The 26,531-nt window shown below is 39.4% G+C and overlaps 1 protein-coding gene across 1 annotated transcript in view; it reads right to left on the reverse strand.

Annotated features, from left to right (window-relative positions):
* SLC47A1 (solute carrier family 47 member 1) overlaps window positions 1-26,531 on the reverse strand; it is a 66,826-nt gene that overhangs the window by 27,138 nt on the left and 13,157 nt on the right. The window contains exon 13 of the mRNA XM_045525258.1: window positions 492-605. Within this exon, the coding sequence (XP_045381214.1) occupies window positions 492-605 (114 nt within the window). The remainder of the gene's footprint in view (window positions 1-491; window positions 606-26,531) is intronic.

The raw sequence follows: 26,531 nt of genomic DNA on the forward strand, positions 1-26,531 counted from the left end.
CTGAGGACCCGCTGTCACCGCCCTCCCTCTCAGCTGTTTGCTGTTACTTTACCAATAACAAGATGGCTACGGTGACCGCCTATGACCAGGATTATTACAGTTTCAGTAGAAACACATCCTGGCTAAAACAGGGCCCAATCAGTCGCTCTGTGTTTGTAAAAGTCCCAGAAACTTGGTGTGGAGCCTGGCAAAAGTCAGCTGAGGCACAGGCTGGCCTGAGAGGGCCGCGGGCAGGCTGGGGCTCTCGTTCTCTCCGTCCACGCCCTGTGGCAAACCTCTCACCAGCGGCCTCCCTTTCCTCACTTACGGAATGAAGGACTCTGCAGTGAGGCTGAAGCCCCGCCCAACCTGCATGTGCCTGTGGTTGGACGAGGACTTAACCCTGTACGGAAACCTCTAGAGAGCCCGAGGAAATGGGGCAGGACAGGGAAGCTCTGGAGGCACCACCAGCCAGGCCGCAGAGTGGTCCCTGTGGGACTGCTGCTCACAACCTGCAAGGAAGGTCCCGATCTCAAAGGTCCACCACTCGATGCACACCATGAACATGCTGGGCACGGCCAGGTGGATATAGGAGTCCCACTCCTGCAAGCACTCCCTAGTCCAACCTAAAAAAATGGGAAGAAGACATGAGTTTGCTTCTCAACTGGCTCTGACCCCAACAATTCGACTTTATATTCTCGCATCCTGCAAATAACTAGAGACTAGGAGTAACCTCAGTTTTCCAGCAAAATATATCATAAAGATGTCAGACAGAGCTAGGCATGGTGGCTCATGCCTGTGATCCCAGTGCTTTGGGAGGTGGAGGCGGGGGGATCTCTTGAGGCCAGGAGTTCAAGACCAGCCTAAGCAATATAGCCAGATCCTATCTCTATAATTAAAAAAACAACAACAACAAAAGATGTCAAATAGGACCAGAGTTTGAGATGGCAGGCACTAAGCTGGCAATAATTAGTGAAACTTAAGTCTGCATATGCCCTGTCACTCACACATTCTACTCCTGGGTAAAAATGACGCAGAAATGTTTATAGAGCTCCATAAAAAACATGGAGGGCATTCACCGTGGCAGACTGTGGTTGTGAGGTGTGGAAGACACCCAGGAGACCTTCACTAGGGAACCAGAGAAGACCCAGGAGACCCTCACTGGGGAGCTAGAGAAGACCCAGGAGACCCTCACTGGGGAGCTAGAGAAGACCCAGGAGACCCTCACTGGGGAGCTAGAGAAGACCCAGGAGACCCTCACTGGGGAGCCAGAGAAGACCCAGGAGACCCTCACTGGGGAGCCAGAGAAGACCCAGGAGACCCTCACTGGGGAGCCAGAGAAGACCCAGGAGACCTTCACTGGGGAGCCAGAGAAGACCCAGGAGACCCTCACTGGGGAACCAGAGAAGACCCAGGAGACCCTCACTGGGGAGCCAGAGAAGACCCAGGAGACCCTCACTGGGGAGCCAGAGAAGACCCAGGAGACCCTCACTGGGGAGCCAGAGAAGACCCAGGAGACCCTCACTGGGGAGCCAGAGAAGACCCAGGAGACCCTCACTGGGGAGCCAGAGAAGACCCAGGAGACCCTCACTGGGGAGCCAGAGAAGACCCAGGAGACCCTCACTGGGGAGCCAGAGAAGACCCAGGAGACCCTCACTGGGGAGCTAGAGAAGACCCAGGAGACCCTCAATGGCGAGCTAGAGAAGACCCAGGAGACCCTCACTGGGGAACTAGAGAAGACCCAGGAGATCCTCACTGGGGAATAGAGAAGACCCAGGAGACCCTCACTGGGGAACTAGAGAAGTAAAATCTGATAGATGCATATTATGGTTAAAAGCAAAACACTGGATGTACATATGGCAATGTGGATAGACCTAAAAATACACAGTACTAACAGGCAACAAAACAGATAAATTGGACTACATCAAAATTAAAAACTTCTGTGTATCAAAAGACACAATGAGCAGAGTAAAAAAGCAACCCATCCATGGGAGAAAATATTTGCAAATCATGTATCTGATAAGGATATAAATAACTCATACAACTCAACAACAAAAAACAAATGGCTTGATTTTAAAATGGGTAAAGAACCTGAATAGACATGTTTCCAAAGTTGATATTCAGATGGCCAACAAATACACAAAAAGATGCTCAACATCACTTAGCATCAGGGGAGTGCAACTCAAAACCACAATGAGGTATCACCTCACACCTATTAGGAAGGCTACTATAAAAAAAAAAAAAGCCAGAAAATGACAAATTTCGGCAAGGATGTAGAGAAATTGGAACCCTAGTGCACTGTGGGTGGGAATGTAAAATGGTGCAACTGCTATGGAAAAACTACATGATGGCTCCTCAAAAACTTAAAAATAGAATTACCATATTTGTATGAAAATATTTGTAAGAAATATTTGTACACCCATGTTCACAGAAGCATTATTCACAGTAGCCAAAGGGTGGAAGCAATCCATGTGTCTGTCCATTGATGTATAATGGATAAAAAACAAATTTGGTGTAAATATACAATGGACAATTATTTAGCCTTAAAAAGGAAGGGAATTCTGACATCTGCTACAACAGGGATGAATCTTGAGGACATTATGCTAAGTGAAATAAGCCAGTCACAGAAGGACAAATATTATATGATTTCAATTATACAAAGTATCAACAGTAGTCAAACTCACAGGAACAAAAATAGGGTAATCCAAGTCACTTCAAAAATCTACAAAAAGAAAAAAAAAGTAGGGTGGTGGCTGCCAAGGGACTAGGGGAGACGGAGGAATGGGGAGTTGTTTTTTAATGGGTAAGTAGTTTCAGTTTTGCAAGAAGGGTGTGATGGCTTTACAACAATGTGAACATACTTAATGTCACTGAACTATACACTTAAGTGTGGTTGAAATGGTAAATTTTATGTTCTGTATATTTTACCACAATTAAAAACAAAAAACCAAAAAGAAAACAATGTGCTAAGTCGGAAGTTAATGAACTATTTCTGTGAAGGGCCAGATGGTAAATATTTTCAACTTTGCAGACCCAATGGTCTGCTGCACCTACTCAGTTCTGCTCTAGCAGCACAAGACCAGCCACAGACAATGTGTAAATTATTAGATGTGGTTGTGTTTCAATAAAACTTTATTTATAAAAACAGGCTACAAGCTGGACTTGGCTCATGGGTTTGCCAACCTCTGTGCTAAGTGAAAAAGTTTACGACAGAGAAGTCTAAACTATAATACTACTAGGTAAATATAAACACATACATGGACCAAACAAAAGCTGCATAGTTTTCAAAGATACACACTAAAAGACATATATCAAACACATTGAGAGTGCCTTGAGGGAGGAGGATGGAAACTATGAAATAAAGGGAGAAATATCCTAAAATGGGACAGGAACGGTGTCAGAAATGATGACATCAGTGCTATGAATGTGAGTGTGAGAAATTCAGTTCCTTGCATCTGAGGTTCAGGACACCGGAGGGAGAGAAGGGGGAGGGCGGGAGGCAGACACTGAAAAACATCAAGGAATTTCTGCAACATAAAAGCAAAGAAAGGCACCAAGAGCCAATTAACAACTCACCTTATTGGGGAGCAATATGGTCTTCTCAGAGAAAGAAGACAGGGCCTGGGACTTCACTGCTTACCCCCAAATTTGGAGATGAAGGTTTGAGGAAAGAATAACACAGAGAACCAGCAAAGAAGGAGCTACCTGGGTTGTTTGACCACTATAGATGGCAAGAAGGCGGGGGGTCAAGGTGCAGGCCCTGGTGAGCAGAGAGTGTTAGAAGCCAGGCTAAGCTCTGTCCTTCGTCTGTAAATAAAGAGCAGAAAACCTGCCCGCCAGCCTGCAGTCACAGGCACAAGCAAGCTGCCTAGACCAAGTCACGAGTGCAAAGAGTCACCATGTATAGGAGAAAGGCCTGAACCTGAAGTACGGTCACAATGAAGAAACCCTGAGCTAAGAAACTGGGTTTGAAACAGGTATATTCCATGAGACCTCAGCAGATAAAACCTTTAAAAAATGGACAGGGCATGCATGTGACTCACAAGGAAGAACACACCCTCGGGAAGATCAGCTCACAGACAAAGACATAAAGAAATCAGTCAAAACTACAGTTTGATGTGGCAGGTATCAATCAGACACTGATTGGTGAAATTAAGTGCTATATTTCAACACATCTAAGATGTCATTATGTGCCAAAAAGAGTCTGACAATTAAATTATGATACAATATCTTAACACATCAACTGAAAGTTGAATTCCAATTTTAGAGATATTAAAATGTGAAAAAATATGAATCTCGGAATCAACAAAATACAAATATTGGGATGTTCTATGACCCAGGACATAATCAGGTAATAAACCCAATGCAAGGAAAGAAACTTCATAAAACCAATACACAACATATTTCATACCTGATGAAGTAGAAATAATAGGACAGTCTGAAAGAAATTTTAAAATAAGCATTCTTAAAATGTTCAAAGGCAGGAGGATTTGAAATAAGGATAAACAGATATAAAAAACAACCAAGGCCGGGCGCAGTGACTCACGCCTGTAATCCTAGCACTCTGGGAGGCCGAGGCGGGAGGATTGTTTGAGCTCAGGAGTTTGAGACCAGCCTGAGCGAGAGCGAGACCCCATCTCTACTAAAAATAGAAAGAAATTGTATGGACAGCTAAAAATATATAGAGAGAAAAATTGGCCGGGCATGGTGGCGCATGCCTATAGTCCCAACTACTCAGGAGGCTGAGGCAGAAGGATCGCTTGAGCCCAGGAATTGGAGGTTGCTGTGAGCTAGGCTGACGCCACGGCACTCTAGCCCAGTCAACAGAGTGAGACTCTGTCTCAAAAAAAAAACAAAAAACCAAGTATTATAAAATCTTAGAAATGAAAAATATAATTGTTGAAATTAAAAATGAGAAATAAATTCGAAACCAGACAAGACACAGCCTAAAAGATAATTAATGGCTCTGTTTTTTTGTTCCTAGAGGCAAGATGGCTGATCAGAGACACCAGCTGTCAGAGCGTCTCAGTAAGAAATTTTAGATGAAAGAGAAAAAAATGAACAGTTTAGGTATGAGTCTGAGGGAAGGGTGCCAAAACCTTCAAGAAACTCCACGGGAAGAAGTGGAGCAAAACAGGAAGGAGCAAGGTATCAGCAGAGATCAACCCTCGAGAGGCTTGGAGTCTAGTGAGAAGGGCAAGTGGAGCAGTTTGTTTCTCCCTCTCTTACATCTCGGTCAGTGGGTTTCCGAGCTGCTGGAGAGACTTTCTGCCCACAAGAGCCCAGAGGCTGCTGTCCTCTGCTGTGGCAGAGAATAAGGACTCACCTGGAAGTTCCAAGGCCCCGTCCACCACCTGGGGCATTTGAGCACTTCTTCTGAGGGACTAGATCTGGTCACAGGACCGAAAAACAACACTGCAGCTTATTCCTTCTATCAAGTGCCATCTACTGACATGGAGGTCAATTTGCATGCCCTTCATAGCATTTACTGACTTGATCACACAGGGTATGGCTGATTGTCATCCACAAGTACCACCTACTGGCTCAGAGGTGAAACGGGGCATTTCATTACAATTTACACTGTTAAGAAGACCACAGGGCTAGGGAAAGAGAAAGAATTTCAAAGACCTCTATCCTTCCTCATCAAAGAGAGACAGAGAATCTGCCCACTCATGTAGCTTACCACTCCTACAGCCTACAAACAACCAGCAACTGAGAAAATCACCACACCTAGGATATCTATAACCAAGGCATCCATCCAGAACACAGATAGCCATCAAAGCACCCACAAGCAGAGCCAAAGGTTCTTACCTATAACATATGCTACAAACACACCCATATGGGTGAGGGGAGGGGAAAAAGTCCTATCTAAACAAAAGAAAATTCAAAAATAAAAAGCAACAGCTGCTCCAGATGAGAAAGAATCAGCAAAAGAACTCTGGAAGTATGAAGAATCAGAGAGCAAAAGGACACCCTCAAAAGGGAACACCAGCTCTCTAGCAATACATACCAACCAAAATGAGAATATTGAAATGACAGATAAAGAATTTCAAATATGGATTGTAAGGCAGCTCAATGAAATGCAAGAGAAAATGGAAAACCAACTCAAAGAAATCAGAAAAACAATTCAGGAAATGAATAAAAAATTCACTGAAGAGATCGACATATTTAAAAAACCAAATAGAATTTCTGGAAATGAAAATTTCATTTAAGGAAATACAAAACATAGTAGAAAGTTTTAAGAATAGACTAGACCAGGCAGAAAAAAGAATCTCAGAGCTTGAAGACAACTCTTTCAAATTAACTCAGTCAAAAAAAACAAAGAACAGAGAATTAAGACAAATGAACAAAGCCTACAAGAAATATGGGATTATGTAAAATAGTCTAATATAAGAATCACAGGCATCCCAGCGGGTAAAGAAGAAAATACACAAGAGCTGGAAAACCTATTTGAGGGAATAACTGAGGAAAAGATACCCGGTCTTGCCAGACATTTAGATATCCAGGTATAAGAAGCTCAACAAACACCTGGGAGATTCATTGCAAGAGGCAATCACCAAGACACACAGTCATCAGACTGGCAAAAATCAACCTGAAGGAAGAACTCCTGTGAACCATAAGGTGAAAACATCAAGTTACTTACAAAGGAAAACCCATCAGGCTAACCGCAGACTTCTCAACTGAGACCTTACAAGCCAAAAGAGGTTGGGGCTCCATCTTCAGTCTTCTGAAACAGAAAAACTGCCAGCCTAGAATTTTGTATGCTGCAAAAGCTAAGTTTCATATAGGAATGAGAAATAAAGACTTTTCCAGACAAGCACTCACTGAAGGAATTTGTCAAGACCAGACCTGCCCTGTAAGAAATATTCAGAACATTATGCCAGGATTAGCACAATAGGCACCCACCAGAGTAAAGACATCCAAAAGCTAAAGCTCAAAGCTCATATAAAACAATAGTACACGAGGTATTAAAAAAAGAAAGCAATAAGGTACTACCCAACAGCATGAACAGAACAGCATCCCACATAACAATTCTATCAGTCAACGTCAATGATTTGAATTCCCCACTCAAGAGACACAGGCTGGCTGAATAGATAAAAAAAATATGCATTCAGACTAAAGGTGAAGGGATGGAAAACAATATTCCATGCAAATGGAAACCAAAGGAAAGCAGGTGTAGCCATTCTCATATCCGATAAAACTGACTTAAAATCAACAATAGTAAAGAAAGACAAAGATGGTTATTATATAATAGTAAAGAGAGCAAAATCAACAGGAAGATACAGCAATCCTAAATATTTATGCACCTAACACAGGAGCACCCAGATTCATAAAGCAAACCCTACTAGATCTAACCAAAGAGATAAATAGAAACATTATAATTGCTGGGGACTTCACCCTACTAACAGAACGGGACAGATCATCCAAGAAGAAAATAAATAAATAAACACTAGACTTAAACGAGACTCTAGAACAAATGGGCCTAACAGATGTTTACAGAACATTTTACCAAAAACTACTAAATATACATTCTTCCCATAAGCACATTCAGCAGTCTCAAAGATGATCACATCTTAGGCCACAAAACATGGCTCAACAAATCGAAAACAAATAGAAATCACATCACGTATCTTCTCAGTCCACAGAGAAATAAAACTAGAAATTAACTCCAAGAGAAACACTCAATTCTACACAGTCATGGAAATTAAATAACCTGCTGTTGAATGATTATTGAATCAATGATGAAATTAAGATGAAAATTAAAAGATTCCCTGAACTGAATGACAAAGGGGACACAAGCTATTAAAATCTATGGGATACAGCAAAAGCAGTCCTAAAGAGAAAATTCATAACCTTCAATGCCTGCATCAAAAAGACAGAAAGATCACAAATTAATAATCTAATGACATGTCTCAAGGAACTAGAAAAGGAAGAGAAAACCAAACCCAAAGGAAATAACTAAAGTCAGAGCAGAATTCAATGATATCAAAAACAAGAAAATTATACAGAAGATCAATGAAACAAAGTTGATTTAAAAAAAAGTTGATTTCTAAAAAGATAAACAAAATTGATAAACCTTTTGCTAGATTAATCAGGAATAGAAGAGAAAGGACTCAAATAAGCTCAATCAGAATTGAAAAAGGAGATATTACAACTGATACTACAGAAATACAAAATACCATCTGTGAATACTATGAAAATCTCTATGCTTATAAACTAAAAATGTAGAGAAAATGGACAAATATCTGGAAACACACAACCTCCCAAGACTCAATCAGGAAGAAACAGAACTCCTGAACAGACCAATAATGAGCAAAAAGATTAAAGCAGCAATAAAAAAAACTCTTCCAACCAAAAATGCCCTGGCCCAGAAGGATTCACAGCCAAATTTTACCAGACCTACGAAGAAGAGTTGGTACCAATTCTGCAGAAATTATCCCATAATATCAAGGAGGGATTCCTCCCCAACTCATTTCTACAAAGCCAGAATCACTTTGATGTCAAAGCCAGGAAATAACAACAAAAAAAGAAAACTACAGACCAATATCTTCTAAGAATATAGATGCAAAAATCCTCAATAAAATACTAGCAAACCAAATTCAACACCATATCAAAAAAATAACCCACCATGACCAACCGGGCAGGCTTCAACCCAGGGATGCAAGGATGGTTCAACAAGTGTAAATGAATAAATGTGATTTACCACATAAACATAAACAAAAACAAAGATCATATGATCATCTCAGTAGATGCAGAAAATGCACTCGACAAAATTCAGCACCCTTTCATGATAAAAACCCTCAACAAACTAGGCATTGAAGGAACATATCTCAAAATTATAAAAACCATATATGATAAACCCACAGCCAGCATCACACTGAATGGGGAAGAGTTGAAAGCATTGCCACTAAGAACTGGAACAAAACAAGGATGCCCACTGATACCACTTCTATTCAACATACTGCTGGAAGTCATAGCCAGAGCAAACAGGCAAGAGAAAGAAATTAAGGGCACCTGAATCAGGAAAGAGGAGGTCAAAAAATCATTTTGTATATGATATGACCTTATATCTAGAAAACCCCAAAGATTCTACCAAGAGACTCCTGGAATTGATAAATAAATTCGGCAAAGTCTCAGGTTACAAAATCAATGTACACAAATCAGTAGCATTCCTATACACCAATAACAATCAAGCTGAGAGTCAAATCAAAGACTCAATACCATTCACAAGTGTTAGAAAGGAAATAAAATATCTGGGAATATACTTAACTAAGGAAGTGAAAGCTCTCTACAGAGAGAACTACGAAACACTGAGGAAAGAAATCACAGACGATAAAAACAGTGGAAAAACATATCATGTTCGTGGAGTGGTAGAATCAACATTGTTAAAATTTCTATACTACCCAAAGTGATCTACAGATTCAGTGCAATCCCCATCAAAATACCAACATCATATTTCACAGATCTAGAAAATACAATTCTACACTTCATGTGGAATCAGAAAAGAAGCCAAATAGCCAAAGCAATCTTAAGCAAAAGGAACAAATCGGGAGGCATCACATTACCAGACTTCAAACTATACTACAAGGCTATAATAACCAAAATAGCATGCTATTGGCACAAAAATAGAGACAAAGACCAATGGAACAGAACAGAGAACCCAGATATAAAACCATCCACTTACAGCCAATTGATCTTTGACAAAGCAAACAATGATATATACTGGGGAAAAGAATCTCTATTCAATAAATGGTGCTGGGAAAATTGGATAGCCACATGCAGAAGATTGAAACAAGATCCATATCTCTTACCACTCACAAAAATTAATTCAAGATGGATAAAGGCCTTAAATGTAAGGCGTGAAATCATAAGAATTCTAGAAGAAAATGATGGAAAAAGTCTTTTAGATATCGGCCTAGGCAAAGAATTTATGAAGACGACCCCAATGGCAATCACAGCAACAACAAAAATAAATAAATGGGACTTCATTAAACTAAAAAGCTTTTGCACAGCCAAGGAAATAATCAACACAGCAAACAGACAGCCTACAGAATGGGAGGAAATATTTGCAAGCTATACATCCAATAAAAAGGACTGATAACCAAAATCTATAAAGAACTCAAGCAAATTGGCAAGGAAAAAAATCAAAACAACCCCATTAAAAATTGGGCAAAAGACATGAACAGAAGCTTCTCAAAAGAATATAGAAAAATGGCCAACAAACAAGTGAAAAAATGCTCAATCTCATTAATCATCAAGGAAATGCAAATCAAAACCACAATTAGGTATCACCTTACCGCAGTCAGAATGGTTTTTATTAAAAAGTCCAAAAACAAGAGATATTGGCATGGATGCAGAGAGAAAGGAACGCTTATGCACTGTTGGTGGGACTGCAAATTAGTATAATCTTTATGGAAAACAGTATGGAGATTCCTCAAAGAACTAAAAGTAGACCTACCATTCAATCCAGCCATCCCACTACTGGGTATTTACCCAAAGGAAAAGAAATCATTTTATCAAAAAGACACCTGCAGTCGAATGTTTATTACAGCAAAATTCACAATTGCAAAGATGTGGAATCAACCGGGATACCCATCAATTCATAAGTGGATTAACAAAATGTGGTATATGTATACTATGGAGCACTACTCAGCCAATAACAAGGACGAATTAATGCCTTTTACAACAATTTGGATAGACCTAGAGACCATTATCCTAAGTGAAGTATCTAAAGAATAGAAAAACAAACACCACATGTACTCACTATTAAACTGGAACTAACTGATGAGCACACATGTGCACAGAGGGAAGTAAATCTAAAAGGAAATCAAGCAGAAGGGAGGGGGGCAGGGGGAATGGGCGAAAACCTATCCAGTCGGTACAATTAACACTATCTGGGTGACGGGTACACTCTTAACCCTGACTCAAGCATTATAAAAGCAATCCATGTAACCAAAACATTTGTATTCCCATAATACTTTGAAATAAAAAAATATAATTAGTGAGCTGGGAAATAATAGGCATAAATGAAAAAGAAATCATAAAAGAAAAGGCTAACATTTTTCCTGAATGGAACAGAGGCCCTTAGATTAAGAAAGCTTTCCAACACTGTCTGGGGATGGGTACACTTGTAGCTCTGGCTTGGGTGGTGCAAAGGCAATATATGTAACTAAAATGTTAACCATAATATTCTGAAATTTAAAGTAAATTAAAGTATAAAAAAAGAAAGCTTTCCAAATGCCTATATGATATTTTTTGTAAGAAATCCTCACGCAGACATATTGTAATACATTACACAAAGGGGAAAGAGAAAATCTTTAAAACTATGAGAGAAAATACCTAATTGTCTACAAAGCAAACACAATCAGGTTTATGGCAGACTTATCACCAAAAGACAAGAAAGGAGTAGTGTAATCAGTCATGCAAGGTTATTCTTAACTTAGATTTTTTATACCCAGCAATATTCAAGAATGAGAACAAGATAAAGATGTTTTAAAAAACATTTAAAGACTGAGAATTTATTCTTTATAGACCTTTGCTGCAAAAGACGTATTTCAGCAGGAATAAAAAGCCCAGAAGGAAGAAACAAGACTCAAGAAGCAACAGTGAAGAAATAAACATCTAAAACATGTTGACAAGTCTAGATGTGACAAAATAATATTTTATTAGAATTTTTAAAAATCTAGAACTAAAATTATAGTTAACAATAACAGGACAGATAAGGCTAGGAAGAGGGGAACTTAAAGTGTGCTACCTTATCTGGGAAGAGGACAGCGATATGAAAAAACATGTATTTTAAACTATTATACTGAGCATTACAGTCCAACAACCATTCCTCCTTCTCTTGGAAACTCCTGATTTTAATTTGGGTATCCATACCTCTCTTGCACACCAATACTAAAATATCTAGCTTCGGACTTCCAGTTACATGAGCCAGTTAGGTAAGTAAGCCTTTCACGGCTAAGCTAGGTTGAACTGGTTTTTTCCTTTTAATACTCACAGCTGAATGTATCCTAACAAGTACGCATACTAAAAATTTAAGAATATTTGCAGCCCCCAATGTACTAATTGATTTGAGTGAGAATCATCAGTGCACACTAAAATCACTGGATGAAAGGTTACTGGGGAGCCAGACAGTCAAATCATTTCCATCAGCCTACAGACTGCTTTCTAATCATTAAGGAAAAAATGTACATTTCCAATGGAGAAATCTGGCAGTCACTGCTTCAGCCAAATGATCAAACCAGCATCACTTAGAACTGTAGGCCTCCAGATGTAACCCACTAAGCACACACCATCCCCGAGGTAGTAGTCTTACCCCAGAACTTTAACCTGATTCTACTCATGAGGAGACAAACATGAAGAGACAAATCTAGAGTGTGGACACTCCACAAAACAATTGGCTTAGACTCCCTGAAAAATCAGTTATGAAAAACAAAAAAAGGATGCAGGGAATTCTCTAGATAAAAAGAGGATAAAGAAACAACCAAAGGCAATGCATGAACCACGACTAGATGCTGGCTCTCAAAAACAGGTTTTAATACACGCCCTTCTGGGGAAAGTCAGGGAGATTTGAATCTTAAATGTAGATCACATGATGGTACTGAGTATCACGTTTGTTAACTTTTTTCTTTTTGACTTTCTTTGGTATGATAATGACACTGTGGTTATTTAGGAGGGTATTACTGAGGAGATACGCGTGCTGAGATGATCATGGGGGAGGTGTCATGATGCCTGCAATTTGCTGGATGGCATTACAGAGGGTCCAAAATATACATTTGTCTTTATAAAAAACTACTTGGATACTGCTCTCCTCCTCCACCACTAACACTAAGGAGGAAGAGATTAAAACAAAGAAAGAAATTGAGCAAGGAGATGAAAAGCACCTTTATATGGTAATTTCAATCCTCACTGCTCAGTTTGTGTATTAAGAGCAAAGCCTTTAATTCCTGGTATTTAGCCACCTCTGAAAAAGCCATTAATTTGTCTTATAACCAGATAATTTACTCTGGTAACACATAGGAAAAACAAACTGTTTCTCCTCGGCTCTCACAATCAAAATAGAAGACTTCTGTGACCTCTGGTTACCAAGCGGTGTGTGGGGATTTCTCCCTGCAAACCACCAATCAGTCAAGTCTCCAGGGGACGCCAGCTGGGCGTCCTCCGAATAAATACTGACACTGTCCGCGTGGAGACGGCATCGGATCCCACGGGCTGAGGGCTCAGCCTCACAGGACTGCCCCTACTTCCCATGTCAGTCGCGAGTCCAGGGCGTTTAATCTGTGCTTCTGACCGGCCGGCTATAAATCTAGTTTCCTCGACCCCTTCCTCAGGCTCAATTCATTTGCCACAGCAGCTCACAGAACTCAGGGAAATGCGTAGTTAGATTTATCGGTTTATCAGAAAGGCTATTCCAAAGGACACAGAGGGAGAGATGTGAAAGGTCGGGCATGGGAAGAGGCACAGAGCTCCCAAGCCCTCTCGGGTACCCCCCTCCGGAAAGTTCCCCGTGCTCAGCCATCTGGAAGCTCTCTGAACCCAGCCCTTTTTGGGTTTTTACGGAAGCCTCAGTACTTAGGCATGACTGATTAAATCACGGGCCACTGGTGATCAGCTTAACCTTCAACCCTCCTCCTCTCTCCCGAGGTTGGGGACGGGGCTGGAAGTCCCAAGCCTCTAGTCCTGCTGTGGACTCCCAGGCAACCAGCCCCATCCTGAAGCTGCCCGGGGGCAGCCGGCCACCAGTCAATCATCTGCACACAAAAAGACATCACTTTGGAGATTCCGAGTATTTTAGGAGTCGTATGCCAGGAAACAAAACCAAATATTTACTTTACAATATCACATTTACTTATAACATGAAATCATTGAGATGGTCCTGTCAACGGAAAAAAAAAGCCAAACTCTGTAAAATAATTTAAGAGATTTATTCTAAGCCAAATTTGAGGATCAGGACCCAGAGCCACGCCCAAGAGGCCTTGAGCCAGTGGACTCGCCGTGGCTGGGTTACAGTGTGGCTTTATACATTTCAGGGAGAGGGGGTTACAGGGAAAGTCATAAACCAATACCTGGAAGGCATACATTGGTTCGGCCCGAAAAGGTGGGCCATCTCGAAAGGTGGTGGGGGGAGGGGGGGTGCTTACAGGTTATAGGTTGGTTTGGTTTAAAAATTCTTTGACTTGTAATTGGTTAAAGACAGGAAGCTCTGTCTGGAGGCTTGGAATGTTTAAGATAAGAAACTCTTAATCAGAGATAAGCCACTGGACATACATTTGTTGTGCAAACTGAGGACCTGTAAGATGAAGAGGCATGTCTGATCTCCCTCCCCCTGGCAGGTGATTTAGTTTTAAGATATTCCTTTGGCCACGAGGGGGTCCATTCAGTCAGCCAGTGGGGGGGGGGGCCGGTGAGCCTTAAAATTTTATTTTAGTTCACAGTCCAGAAAATGCTAATACAGTCATACATCACATAACGTCAATGACAGATTGCGTATACAACAGTGGTCCCATAAAATGACAATGGAGCTAAAAAAATTCCTATTGCCTAGTTTGTGGTGATGCTAGTGTACACAAATCTACTGCACTGCTAGTCTATAAAAGTATAGCACAATTATGTACAGTACATAACACTGCACCTCTTCTATGTTTAGACACACAAATACTTACTGTATTACAACTGCCTATAATATTCAATACAGTAACATCCTGTACAGGGTTGTAGCCTAGGAGCAATAGGCTATACCACATAGCCTAGGTGTGCAGTAGGCTATGCCATCTAGGTTTGTGTAAGCACACTTCATGTTTGCATAACGGTAAAATTGCCTAAGGATGCATTTTTCATTTTTCAGAACATATTCCTGTCATTAAATGACACATGACTGTATGTAGAGACTGAGAACAGATTAGTGGTTGCCTGGAGCCCAGGGTGACTATAATGTCATAAGGAATCTTTTTTGGGTGATAGAAATAGTCAAAAACTGGATTGTGGTAATGGTCATACAATTCTGTAAATTTGTGAAAAATCATCAAATTCTATATTTTGTAGACTAAAATAAAATCTTAAGTCCCTCCCCCCACCAGCTGACTGAAGGGACCCCCTCTTGGCCAAGGGGATACCCTAAAACTGAGTCGCTGGCCAGGAGATGGGAGTTCAGACATGCTTCATCATGTCACCTTTGTAGATACCGTTTGTAATTCATTAACAGGCCTGAGGCTATACAAGACAAAGCTGCAGGTCCTCCATTTACACAGCAAATGTCTCTGATTAACAGACATCCTTATTTTAACTTAAACCATTTCAAGCCTTTACTCAAAGCCTCATGTCTTTAACCAATTACAAGTCAAAGAGTCTTTAAACCCATCTATAACCTGTAACACTTGAGCCATGAAATGTCCCACTTTTTCGAGCCAAATCAATGTATGCCTTCCAGACATTGACTTATGACTTCACATGTAATCCCTGTCTCCCAGAAACGTATAAAACCAAACTGCAACCCGACCACAGCGAGTCCACTTTCTCAGAGCTTCCTGGGCGTGGCTCCAGGTCATGGGTCTCAAATTTGGCTCAGACTAAACCTCTTTAAATTATTTTACAGAGTTTGGCTTCTTTTCCGTTGACAATTTTATATGAGTGAAATTTTATATATAAATTACACCTCAATAAAGCTGTTAAAAAAAGGTAGTTTTCCTCATTTTCACTTTGAAACATTAAAAATCTGAAATGATAAGAACTGTGATCTGACAAGAGGAAATGAACAAATATTAAGTTCAGATGCGGAGGCTGAACAGAGTAAAGCTGAGAAATTCTCTAAGCTTTTACCTGCCCATTTCTGCTTTTAGAACTGAAAACAAAGGAAAGGAGGCTGATTATAAGAAAAAGTTAAGATTTAATGACCTAAGCTCATTTTCATCCCTTTGTGAACTTAAGTCTCCCCCCAAGACTGGCTGACTGAATGGACTCCCTCTTTGCCAAGGCGATATCCTAAAACTAAATTGCCTACCATGAGGAGGGAGATCAGACATGCCTCATCATGCCCCCTCCCTTCTTGGAGACATCCTGTATAACCATTAACAGGCCCAAGGGTATGCAAGACAGACCTGCAGGTCCTCAATTTACACAACAAATATATGTCCCATGGCTTATCTCTGATAAACAGACCTCCTTATCTTAAAACATTCCAAGCCTTTAGACAAAAGATTCATGTCTTTAGCCAAATACAAGTCAAAGAATCTTTAAACCCACCTATAACCTGTAAGGCCCAGCTTGGAGGTGGCCCACGTTTTCGGGCCAAACCAATGCATGATTCCCACGTATTGACTTATGACTTTCCCTGTAACCCCTGTCTCCCTGAAATGTATAAAATCAAACTGTAACCCAGCCACAGCCAGTCCACTTGCTCAAGGTTTCTTTGGCATGGCTCTGGGTCATGGTCCTCAAATTTAGCTCAGAATAAATCTCTTTAAAATTATTTTACAGAGTTTGGCTTCCTTTCTATTGACAATTTTTAATAGATTAACTTTGCTTTGAAATGTTTGTACAAAATTTTTCTTGTTGCAGGCAAATTCTGATCTTGAGTGTATTTGTACAGTATATTTATACAAATATACTGGAACCCAGGTGGGTTAAAATTAGCATTCCACTATTTCAGAGTATAGACACTTCTGTCTTACCATGGTTTGACTTATAATTTTTCAAATTATGAGGTGCAAAAGTGATACACATTAAGTAGAAACCATACTTCACATTTTGAATTTTGATCTCTTCTTGGGCTGGCAATATGAAGTACAATACTCTTATGTGAGATGTTCAACATTTTATTATATTATAAAATAGGCTTTGTGTTAGATGATTTGCACAAATGTAGACTAAGGTTGGAGTTCTGTGCACATTTGAGGGAGGCTAGGCTAAACTATGATGTTTAGTAGGCCAGGTGTATTAAATGCATTTTCAACTTACATTGGTTTATCAGGACATAAACCCCAGTGTAAGCTGAAGAACATCTGTATAACACGTAATTGGGAAGTATTACTTCCATTTGTCAAGCAGGAGCATGCATGACATCTGGAAAGATAAATGAGATAAAAAGTATGACAACTCTAAGAGCCACAGCAGTTAACATTTCCTGAGTGCTCCACAGTTCCCAATTATGGAAGAGACCATTATTTGTCTACTGAAATCTATTTCCCTATTATTCACAGAAATAAACCCCTCATATTTTAGAGACTACTTGGACATTTCTTGCGGTTTGGTACGGCTACGTGGCTAAGTGTTAGTCAAAGGGATAAAATCAGAATTGGTGTAAGCACATTCGGGAAATGTTCTTAAAGAGAGCGTACGGGTGTCCTATTCAGCCCTCGTTCCTGTTGACTGGAATATGGTAGCAATGCTGGAGCCATCTTGACCCATGAAATGACCTTGGGAATGGAAACTGTATATGGTGGTGAAGAAACAAAATAAAATGAACCTGGAACCAGGACTTCTAGTAACCTATACGGTGCTCCTTACATGTGGCTACAACCACATGGCATAGCTTGGCCAGCAGAGGTATCTTTGTGCTAAGAAAAAGACGCTGCAGCCCTGTGCTAGGACTCAGGGCATGACAAGGGAGGCACAGGCTGGACTGTGGGCTCTCCCTCCAGCCAGGCACATTTGAGCTCAAGCAGCAGTGACAGCCCTGCCTAGGACCCTGAAATGTGAAAAGACATACAAACTCTAGACAACTACCTTTGGATTTCTTGCAGGTAAGAGAAAAATAAATTCCAATTGTCTTTAAGAAATTGTTATTTGATTTTTCTGATATTCACAGCAGAATGTAATCCTAACTAATAATATAAATCTATCTGGAATGTTTAATTTCTTTTAGAAAAATGACAGAAGATAAAATGTCAACATCTATTACATCTGGTATTGAAATTATAGGTGTTATGTTATTCTCCGGACTTTTCTATAACTTCTAAATGTTCAGTAATTTGTGATTTTAATGCCGTTATCCATGGGGCCAAAGACACCACATGCAGAATCAAACCAGATGCCATTCAAATTTGTGTCCCAGAGCTGGGTGTAGTGGCTTACACCTATAATCCCAGCACTTTGGGAGGATCCCTTGAGGCCAGGAGTTTGAGACCAGCTTGGGCAATATAGTGAGACCCTGTCTCTAAAAAAATTTTTTAAATAGCCAGGTGTGGTGGCATGTGCCTGTAGTCCTGGCTACTCAGGAGACTGAGGCAGGAAGATTGCCTTGCTAGAGCCCAGGAGTTCAAACTGCAGTGACCTATGATTGCGCCACTGTACTCTAGTCTGGGAGACAGAGTGAGACCCTGTCTCTGAAAAAGAACATTTTTAAACAATAAAAAAAAAATTTGTGTTCAGCTAAACAGGCAGGATACTGAAAGACCACAGATTCCAATCTAATAAAGGTGAGGGGGATGATCAAAGGATTGCTTAGGGGTACAAAGCATCTGATGGAATGGCATTAAAGAAAATGTCCTTACAGCCTATTAGGAAGCCAAGGAGATGTAAAGAGAGCTAAACAAATGCAAAAGCCAAGCAAGCCAAGAAACACATGAAAAGATGCTCAATGTCATTAGCCATCAGGGAAATGCAAATCAAAGCCACAATGACATACCTCTTCCCGCCCACTAGAATAGCTAGAATTTTCTTTAAAAAACAAAGTTTGCTGAAGATGTGGTGAGAATGTAAAATGGTTTAGCCAGTTTGGAAAATATTATAATCTGGTAGTTCTTTAGATGGTTAATCACAGAATTACCATATAACCCAGCAAACCCACTTCTAGATATCTACCCAAAAGAATCAAAAAGCACATGCACACAAAAACTTGTACATGAATGTTCACAGCAGCAGTATTTATAATAGCCAAAAAGTAACAACGACCCAAATATCCATGAACTGTTGTTGACGGGATAAATAAAATGTGGTATATCTATACAGTGGAATATTATTTAACCATTAAAAGAAATGAAGTATTGATACACATTACAACATGGATAAACATTATTCTAAGTGAATAAACAGTCACTAAGGACCACTAAGGACTTGTGTGAAACATCCAGAATAGGCAAATCCACGAATGTCTATTATTATAGATGCAAAAATCCTCAAAAAAGCTGTCAAACTGCATCCAGCAGCTTATTAAAAGGCTTATACACCATGACCAAGTGGGATTTATCCCAGAAAAATCAAACAATGTATGTCATAAGAAAATCAATTAATATAATAAACCACATTAACAGAATGAAGCAAAAACAATTATAACGTCAATTGATGCAGAAAAAAATGCATTTAACAAAATTCAACACCCCAGGAAGAATAAAACATTCAACAAACTAGGAATAGAGGAAATTTCCTCAGCCTGATAAAGGGCTTGTATGAAAAACCCATAGGTAACATCACACTCAATGATGAAAGACTGAAAGCTTTACCCCTGATCAGAAACAAGATGAGGATGTTCACTACTTTTGCTGTAGGTATTCAACATTGTAGTGGAAGTTCTAGCTAGAGCAATTACACAAAAAGAAATAAAAGGCACCAAAATTGGTAAGGAAGAAGTAAAATTATTTTGTATTTATGTAGATATATAGAAGATAATTTCTATATATAGAAATTCCCAATGAATCCACAAGAAAGCCACTAGAGCTAATAAATGAATTCAGCAAAGTTTCAGGGTACAAGGCCAACATAAAGAGACAGAAAGTAAATTAGAGGTTTCCAGGGGGTTGGAGGGTGAGAAAATGAAGAGTAATTGCTTAATGGGTAAAGAGTTTCTGTTAGAGTTGATGAAAAAGTTTTGGAAATAGATATACACATTGTGAATACACTTAAATCCACTGAATTGTGCGCTTAAAAATGGATAAAATGGTAAGTTTTATGTTATATGTATTTTACCACAATAGAAAAAAAAGGAAACTGATGCCAGCAAGATGGCAGATAGGAGCTTTCTACCATCATCCCCACAGAAGCATCAATTTTGACAACTATCCACTGAAGAGAGTGCCTTTGTGGGAGAGTTCAGCAGAGAATTTCCAGCACACCATTGAGGCAAAAAAATCCAAGAAAAGATCCACTAAAGGGAATAAGAAAAACAGTTTCACTATACCTACATCACCCCTCCCCAAGGCAGCACAGCTCAGTGCCAAGAGAGACACCCTCAGCTGGTGATTTCTCCCACAGAACAAAGTGACGGCATAATGAGCACCTGGCTCCCACAACTGTGTGTCACACTGGCCAAGAGGCACGATTCTTTTTTACCCCACTTAGAAAACTGAGGTGATCAGCATGGCTAAATAGTTGGGAGAGGCTGAGGGAAGGGAAGAGAGGCTGCGGAACCTACTAATCACTCCATGGCCTTCATCAGGAAGGCCACCCATTGGCTGCTTGGGATGCTTTGCCTGTGGACCCAAATGGCCCATGAACACTCCAAACATTCTGCACACCCCACCCGGCACCCCCAGGTCAGCTCTCTAAGTGTGTCCTCATGGACTACAAGTGTAAGCATCTCATGCACAAAGCAGCTTGACTCTATGGGATTTGGAGAAGACACACACTTGAGCATTTCAGGGCATCACCCTATGGAAAACAAACAGGAGACTCTCAGCACCAGGCCTGTGATTGCAGGCCTACAACTTTAAGAACTTCCCCCAGGAGGGAACAAGAGGTATGAAGTGGGCACATCCATAGAAAATGTCAGAGAGAGCCTCAGAATCCCTAGCGAGACCAATTAGTGAAGGCATTTCCCTCCTGAAGCCAGTGAGCAAAGACTGGGGAAAATGATTGCTTCATTGAATGAGAAGACAGCAACTCCAGACTCCAAGGAACATTACAAAAAGCAAGGAAACTTGACACCACCAAAGGAACAAAATAATATTCTAGTAACCAACCCCAAAGAAATGGAGAAAGTGTCTGACAAACAATTCAAAATAACTGTATGTATTTATTTAAGACAGGGTCTCATTATGTTGCCCAGGCTGAGCTTGAACTCCAGGGCTTAAGCGATTCTCCCATCTCAGTCTCCCAAATAGGTGGAACCAAAGGCATGCACCACTGCATCTGGCTTCAGAATAAATGCTTTAGGGAAGCTCAGTAAGCTACAAGAGAACACAAATAGACAACTTAATGAAATCAGAAAAATAATACATAAATAAAATTAGAAGTTCAAGCTGGGCACAGCGGCAGATGCCTTGAGTTCAAAGCCAGCCTGGGGAATATGAGATCTTGTCTCTTAAAACAAAACAAACAAATAAAAACCAAACAAACAAAAAAGTAAGTCTAATAAAGAGATATAAATCATAAAAAATAAACAAACAAATCCTGAAGCTTAAGTACACAGCACAATAAATGAAATTAAAAATTCAATAGAGAATATCAACAGCAGATGTGATCAAGCTGTAAACTCAGTGACAGGCCATTTGAAAATATTCAGTCAGAGGAGGAAAAAAAAGAATGAAGATTAAAGAAATAAGACTACAGGAATATGGGACACCATCAACAGAGCTAACATTCACATTATGGGAATTAAATAAGAAGACAGAGAGAAAGTGGGAAAAGACTTATATAAAGAAATAATGGCTGAAAACTTCTCAAATCTGAGGAGTTTTAACAAGCAGGTTCATTAAGCTTAGAGGTTTCCAATCAGGTTGAACTCAAAAAGGACTTCACCAAGACAAATTATAATCAAACTATCAAGAATCAAAGAAAAGGGCTGGGTGCGGTGGCTCACGCTTGTAATCCTAGCACTCTGGGAGGCCGAGGCAGGAGGATCGTTTGAGCCCAGGAGTTCGAGACCAGCCTGAGCAAGAGTGAGACCCCATCTCTACTAAAAAAAAAAAAATAGAAAGAAATTAGCTGGACAACTAAAAATATATTGAAAAAATTAGCCAGCCATGGTGGCACATGCCTGTAGTCCCAGCTACTCGGGAGGCTGAGGCAGGAGGATCGCTTGAACCCAGGAGTTTGAGGTTGCTGTGAGCTAGGCTCACACCAGGCACTCTAGCCAGGGCGACAGAGTGAGACTCTGTCTCAAAACAAACAAACAAACAAACAAAAAAAGAATCAAAGAAAAGGAGACTTTTAAAAGCAGCAACATAAAAGAGGATCATCACATACAAAGAAATCCTGATAAGGCTGATCAGTGCATTTCTCAGCAGAAACCTTGCAGGCCAGAAAAGAGTGGGATAATATATTCAAAGTGTTAAATGAAAAAAAAAAAAACAAAACCTAAAAACCGTCAAGCAAGAATACTTTACCCAGCAAAGCTGTCCTTCAAAAATGAGGAAAAGATAAAGACTTTTCCAGACAAACATAATCTGAGGAAGTTCATCACCACTAGACCTGTCTTACAAGAAATGCTAAAGGAAGTTCTTCAAGTTGCAACAAAAGGATGGTAATAATTAGTAACATGAAAACATGTGAAAGCATAAAGCTCACTGGAAAAGGTAAGTATATAGTCAAATTGTGAATACTCTTAATATTGTAATGGTGGTGTGTAAATCACTTAAAACTTTAGTACAAAGGTTAAAAGACAAAAATATTTAAAATAATGACAGATACAATAATTTGTTAATGGATATTATGGTATAAAAGATATAAATTGTGACATAAAAGGCAAAATGGGGGGACAGTAAAAGTGTATAGTTTTTGCATGTGATAGAAGTTATCAGTTTAAAATAGGCTGTTTTAACTATAAGATGTTTTATGTAAGCCTCACAGAAACAACAAAAACCTATAGTAGGTAAAGAAAAGACAGAAAGGAATCAAAACACACCACTACAGAAAATCATCAAATCACAAAAGACAGCAAGAGAAGAAGAAAGAGACAAAGGACCTGCAAAACAGTAAAAAAAAAAAAAAAAAGGCGGGGGGTGGGGGGGGGCAATAGTAAGTCCTTACCAATCAACAATTACTTTAAAGGTAAACAGATTAAATTCTCCAACCAAAGTATATATATAGATACATAGTGGCTATATATTGCCTACAGGAGACTCACCCTTAAGGACACATAGACTGAAAGTAAAAGGATGAAAAAAATATTCCATGCAGATGGAAACAAAGAGCAAGGATAACTATCTTTATATCAGACAAAATAGACTTTAAGTAAAAACCTGTGAAAAGTGACAAAGAAGATCATTATATGAAGATAAAGGGGTCAATTCATCAAGAGAATATAACAATTATAAATATACATGGATCCAGATACACACAGATACACAGATATACACAGAACATTCCACTCAACAGCAGCAGAATATACATTCTTCTCAAGCACACATAAAACATTCTCCAAGATACATCATATGCTAGGCCATAAAACAAGTCTTAACAAATTTAAGAAGACTGAAATTATATTAAGTATCTTTTCTGACTACGGTGGTAAGAAACTAAAAATCTGTAACAGGAGGAAAAGTAGAAAAATCACAAATTTGTAGAAATAATACTCTCCTGAACAACCAATGGGGGTCAAGAAAGAAATCAAAAGGGAAATCAAAAAATATCATGAGACAAATGAAAAAGGAAACACAACATACCAAAACATACAGGATACTATGAAAACAGTTCCAAAGAAGGAAGGTTATAGCAATAAACGTCTACATGAAGAAAGATTCCAAATAAACAACCTAAACTTTACACCTCAAGGAACTAGAAAAAGAACAAACTAAGCCCAAAGTTAGCAGAAGGAAGGAAACAACAAAGATTAGAGCATAAACAAATGGAGACAGAAAAACAATAGAAAAGATCAATGAAACTAGGAGTTGGTTTTTTGAAATGAGAAACAAAATTGACAAAACTTTAGCTAGGCTAAGAAAAAAAAGACTCAAATAAATAAATCAGAAATAAAAGAGGGGCCAGGCGTGGTGGCTCACGCCTGTAATCCTAGCCCTCTGGGAGGCTGAGGCGGGTGGATCACTCGAGGTCAGGAGTTCGAGACCAGTCTGAGTGAGACCCCGTCTCTACTAAAAATAGAAATAAATTATCTGGCCAACTAAAAATATATATAGAAAAAATTAGCCGGGCATGGTGGCGCATGCCTGTAGTCCCAGCTACTCGGGAGGCTGAGGCAGGAGGATTGCTTGAGCCCAGGAGTTTGAGGTTGCTGTGAGCTAGGCTGACGCCACAGCACTCACTCTAGCCCGGGCAACAAAGTGAGACTCTGTCTCAAAAAAAAAAAAAAAAAAAGAAATAAAAGATGAAACATTACAACTGATACCACAGAAATACAAAGCATTATGAGAGACTTCTATGAACAATTATTTGCTGACAAGTTGTATAACTTAGAGAAATGGATAAATTCCTAGAAACATACAACCTACGAAGATTGAATCATGAAGAAACAGAAAATCTGAACAGACCAACAATGTGTAAGGAAATTGAATCAGTAATCAAAAATCTCCCACTGACTGGGCACAGTGGCTCACGCCTGTAATCCTAGCACTTTGGGAGGCTGAGGCAGGAGGATTGCTTGAGGTCAGGAGTTCCAGATCAGCCTGGGTGACATAGTGAGACTCAGTCTCTACAAAAAATAAAAATTAGCCAGGCATGATGGCACATGCCTATAGTCCCAGCTACTCAGGAGGCGGAGGCAGGAGGATACTTGAGTCAAGTGAACTATGCAGCAAACTATGATCGTGCTACTACTATACTCTGGCCTGGGCAACAGAACAAGACTCTGACTCAAAAAAAAAAAAAAAAAATCTTCCACCGAAGAAAAGCCCAGGACCTGAGGGCTTTTACTGGTACATTCTACCAAACATTTAAAGAAGAATTAATATAAATCCCTCTCAAATTTGTCCATAAAATTGAAGAGGAGGGAACAATTCCAAACTCTATTTTACACGTCTAGAATTGCCTCGATACCAAAGCCAGAGAAGCATCCTATTAAAAAAAACAAAAATTACAGGCCAATATCCCTGATGAACATAGATACAAAACTCCTCAAAAAATATTAGCAAACTGAATTCAACAGCACATTAAAAGGATAATACTCTATGATCAAGCGGGATTTATCCTTGGATGCAAAGATGCTTCAACATACACAAATCAATAAATGTGATATGCCACATGAACAGAATGAAGGATAAAAATCATATGTTCATCTCAACAGATCCAGAAAAGATTTTAAAATTCAACATCCTTTCATGATAAAAGCTCTCAACAAATCAGGTATAGAAGGAATGTACCTCAACACAATAAAGGCTACATATGACAAGCCTACAGCTAACATCATACTCAATGGTGAAAAGGCGAAAGCTTTTCCTCTAAGATCAGGAAGAAAAGGATGCTTACTATCATCACTTCTTTTTAACATAGACCGTAAGTCCTAGACAGAGCAATTAGGCAAGAAAAAGAAATAAAAGGCACCCAAACCAGGAAGGAAGAAGTAAAATTTTCTGTTTGCAGACAACATCATCTTATATAGAGAAAACCCTAAAGACTCCACCAGAAAACTGTTAGAACTAGTAAATAAATCCAGTAAAGTTTCAGGATACAAAATCAACATACAAAACTCATTTATGTTTCTATACATAGCAACAACAAACTATCCCAAAAAAATTAAGAAAACAATTTTATAATAGGATCAAAAAGAATAAAATACTTAGGAACAAATGTAACCAAGGATGTGAAAGATCTTTACACCTGAAAACTATAAAGCATTAATGAAAGAAATTGAAGAAGATGCAAATAAATACAAAGATATCCCTTGTTCATGATCAGAAGACTCAATATTGTCAAAATGTCTATACTACCCAAAATGATTTACAGAGTCAATGCAATGCCTATCAAAATTCCAATGGCATTTTTCACAGAAATAGGAAAAAAATCCTAAAATTAGTATGGAACCAAAAAAGACCCTAAATAGCCAAAGCAATCTTGAAAAATAAGAACAAAGCTAGCGGCATCACACTTTCTGATTTCAAATTATATTACAAAGCTGTCATAATCAAAACAGTATGGTGCTAGCATAAAAAGACATATAGACCAATGGAACAGAATAGAGAGCCCAGAAATAAACCCACACACATGATGAACAACGAATCTTCAACTAAGGCTCCAAGAATACACAATTGGGAAAGAATAGTCTATTCAATAAATGGTGTTGGAAGAAGAGGAAAGAAGAAGAAGAAGAAAGAAGAAGGAGGAGGAGGAGGAGGAGGAGGAGGAGGAGGAGGAGGAGGAGGAAGAAGAAGAAGAAGAAGAAGAAGAAGAAGAAGAAGAAGAAGAAGAAGAAGAAGAAGAAGAAGAAGAAGAAGAAGAAGAAGAAGAAAGAAGACGATGAAGAGGAAGAAGAGGAAGAAGACGGACAACGACGATGACGATGAAGACGACAAAGACAAAGAAAGAAGAAGAAAAAGAAGAAAAGAAATTGGATCCTTATAGCATACACAAAAATCAACTCAAAATGAATTAAAGACCTAAACATGACCTGAAACCATAAAAAGCTCCCAGAAGAAAACACAGGGGACAAGCTCCATGACATTGGTCTTGGCAATGATTTTTGCCTATGACACCAAAAGCACAGGCAACAAAAGCAAAAATAACAAGTG

This window comes from Lemur catta, chromosome 15 (assembly GCF_020740605.2).
Source record: "Lemur catta isolate mLemCat1 chromosome 15, mLemCat1.pri, whole genome shotgun sequence".
Taxonomy (NCBI): domain Eukaryota; kingdom Metazoa; phylum Chordata; class Mammalia; order Primates; family Lemuridae; genus Lemur; species Lemur catta.